Genomic DNA, 3,373 nt, shown 5'->3' with positions numbered 1-3,373 from the left:
AACAGAAAATTGGACACGCACAGTGGGATTATTCTGGGGTCTGGGCCCATAGGGAAATGAGCACTCTTAACTTCCTGAAGTGGGGGAGTTGAAGAGTCTTGGTACTTGTCTGTCCATTCAACTGGGTCCTTTAGTTCCTTTCCTTGAAGTGTGTGACAAAGCTGTTAAATGGGAACATGAATGCACTGAAAGATAAGTGCAGGGGTCAGCAGCAGGAAGCCAAAAGGGAGTGAACAGAATTTGTTAGTGATCTGGCAGTTTACTTCACCAAATGTAAATGATACACAATTATTTTCTCATTCCTCTGTTTCACTCTCCCATTCTGATCTCTTTCCTGGGTGCTGACGTTTTTTTTCTACCCTGTCTTTGCTAACATTTTGTACTAAATCAAGCAGCAAGCTGCCTTTGTTGCAGGTGAAGGGCTCCTGAAAGTTACAGGGGCCTGCATCATCTGGGCTGCCAGAATTCCAGAACCTTTTTCCAGGGTGCTGGCGTTTCTCCTCGTGTCGGTCATTGAGGTCTACCTCATCATTCCAGCTTCTTTTGCTAGGATGCTGGCGCTTGTACATCAAATACCTTCTGCCTGGATGCTGTCTTTTGGATAACTCATTCAAGTAGGTTAGCTGCGCACTGGGGATGTCATCAAGCTGATCCGACAGTGACCTGCCAGGATGCTGTCGCTTTTTCAGCTCCAGGTAGCCATCAAGGTCATCTTCTATCTCTCTTTTCCCTGGATGCTGCCTCTTCTGAATGTCTCTGTAAAACGTGTCTCCCTCAACATCTCTTTTGCCAGGATGCTCTCTCTTCTCCAGGTCACTTAGGTACTTTTTCCCAGGGTGTTGTCTTTTGGAAAGCCATTCTGGCAGAGGGGCATTTGCTTCTGTCCAAGGAAAAGAACAGCATTAATGAGCCCCCATTATCCTCACTAAGAAAGTTGAAATGGGGATTTGTTGAGTTCTACAGTACAGGATCATAATCTGTTGCTTATTATGCCCATTTAATTGCGAAGTTAATTGTATGGTCTTGAATTTGATCACTCTGGATGGCATCTCTCAAAACAGTTCTGTCACATTTTTAGCAAGGACAGATTGATACATTAGGAACTAGATGCTGTGAAATGGGAAGACATGCAGTGACAAAGCCTTGTGTTGGTTCAGGTAAAGGGAGGGAGTAAAAGATGCCAAGCAGCTGGAAGAAATTTGCTGCAGAAGCTGGGCATGGGTAAGAGCTGGAAATTGTCAGGACACACAGAAAGGACAGGGCTGAGACACAAGTAGAAGCAGGGATGTGAATGTTTGAAAGCCAGCTCAGTATTTCCAGCCACCAATCTGACTCTGTGGGTATCTCTTACTCAGTCTTAAGCTCTTTTTAATGCTCGAAGTCTTGGATTCACAGGACCAACTCTCAGCATTCACGTGAAGAGGGAGGAAGGTTCTTTCTGTGGGCATATGGCGCCAGCTCTCTTCTTCCCCCTGGCAGGGCTATGTGACCGTGTTGGTGCCAGACACGGACGTGCTGCTGCTCCTGCAGCCCTGGGGCTGATGTGCTCCCAGCTGTGCCCACACAGCACAGCAGGTGCACCAGGGCCGATGTGCTCCCAGCTGTGCCCGCACAGCACAGCAGCTGCACTAGGGCTGATGTGCTCCCAGTTGTGCCCACACAGCACAGCAGCTGCACCAGGGCCGATGTGCTCCCAGCTGTGCCCACACAGCACAGCAGCTGCACTAGGGCTGATGTGCTCCCAGTTGTGCCCACACAGCACAGCAGCTGCACCAGGGCCAATGTGCTCCCAGCTGTGCCCACACAGCACAGCAGCTGCACCAGGGCTGATGTGCTCCCAGCTGTGCCCACACAACACAGCAGCTGCGCCAGGGCTGATGTGCTCCCAGCTGTGCCCACACAACACAGCAGCTGCACCAGGGCTGATGTGCTCCCAGCTGTGCCTGCACAGCACAGCAGCTGCACCAGGGCTGATGTGCTCCCAGCTGTGCCCGCACAGCACAGCAGCTGCACCAGGGCTGATGTGTTCCCAGCTGTGCCCACACAGCAGCTGCACTAGGGCGTATGTGCTCCCAGCTGTGCCTGCACAGCACAGCAGCTGCACCAGGGCTGATGTGCTCCCAGCTGTGCCTGCACAGCACAGCAGCTGCCGGTGGCGGGCACCGGAGCAGCCCCTGTGCTCCCAGCCCTGTGCACACCCGGCTCTGCAGGTGTAGGAACCAGGGCTCGGGGCAGCAGGTCAATTGAGCACTCCCAGTTAACACTGGGTATGGGGTCCACAACTGGGAATGTCCTTCACGTGCCCCCTTTGAGCTTCCCTAGGGAACTCCTTGCCAGACAGGCAGGTTTTCTGTGACAGGCTTCTACCTTCTTTTTGTGCAGCAGCTGCTCAGTACAGTATTGCCTGAGCAGGGAGATCTTAGAGAAGAAAGCGCCTTTTGAGAGCTCTGTGCCAGTGCACTGCAGCACACTCAGACCCTTCCCCTCCCCTTTGAGTGATAAATATGTACATTACAACATGGGGACTATACATTGGATCTAACGATCTCAGCCTAGTACCATGCCAGCATCATGAAATGGATGTCCCCAGTGTTATATCTACCTTTTTTGGTCTCTCCTTCCTTTTCAGCTTTCTTGAGCACAGACTGAAGAAGGAGGCTTTCTGATCTCTGCAGGATGTCATCCAGGGGACTTGTTCCCATCTTCTCCCTCCCCTCTGGAAGGGGCAGCCCCGCGTGGAGACAAACACCAGCCAAGGTCAGCAGCAGCAGTGGCAGCAGGGTGGATGGCATCGTGGGGGGGTTCCTGCCACCTCTGTGGGAGAGAGGATGGAGCAAACAAACCTAGTGATAACAGCAACATTTCCAGACACTGAAAAAGAAATGTGACACTGCTGTAGGGACTGGAGACTCTAAGGAGGTTCCTTCCTCATTTTTGTTACTAACCCCTCAGTTCATTTTATATTCTTCAAAGAATCTGTAAATTCTTCATAATTAAAACCAGGCACATGTTCATTTTTTTGGCAGAATAAATATGAACATTTTAACACCTAACTTCCTGATGCACAGATAGTTTTGAAAGCCAGTGATTTTACTTTGCATTCTGTGAAGAGGCAAAATCATTTCTGTCTTGAACTCTGTGTTAACTGTTGCCCCATACGAGACACATTCACATACACCTACATCAACAATCTCCACCAGGCTAAGGGCATCTCCTTTTACTAAGGGTTCATTTTAAAACAATACTGGGATTTACAGCACTTTCATTCCACCTTTAGTTAAAGCCCAACTTTCATAGTCAGTTTTTTTAATATCTATTTCTATACATTTTGAGTAGCTGTGTGTCTGTGTATTTGTCAATGTAATAAGACAGC

The 3,373-nt window shown here is 49.6% G+C and overlaps 1 protein-coding gene across 1 annotated transcript; it reads right to left on the bottom strand.

Moving 5' to 3' along the window:
* Positions 1–296: 296 nt before the first annotated feature.
* Positions 297–2,827, bottom strand: TRH (thyrotropin releasing hormone). The gene is made up of 2 exons (XM_065642873.1): positions 2,603–2,827; positions 297–880 (listed from the first exon to the last, which is right to left on the bottom strand). Exons 1-2 carry the CDS (start codon positions 2,790–2,792, stop codon positions 297–299), a joined length of 774 nt encoding a protein of 257 aa, XP_065498945.1. The 5' UTR covers positions 2,793–2,827.
* Positions 2,828–3,373: the final 546 nt, after the last annotated feature.

The sequence above is a fragment of the Caloenas nicobarica genome, chromosome 11 (genome assembly GCF_036013445.1).
Source record: "Caloenas nicobarica isolate bCalNic1 chromosome 11, bCalNic1.hap1, whole genome shotgun sequence".
Taxonomy (NCBI): Eukaryota; Metazoa; Chordata; class Aves; order Columbiformes; family Columbidae; genus Caloenas; species Caloenas nicobarica.
The sequence above is the reverse complement of the archived record's forward strand: the minus strand, read 5'-3'. Positions and strand labels throughout refer to the sequence as shown.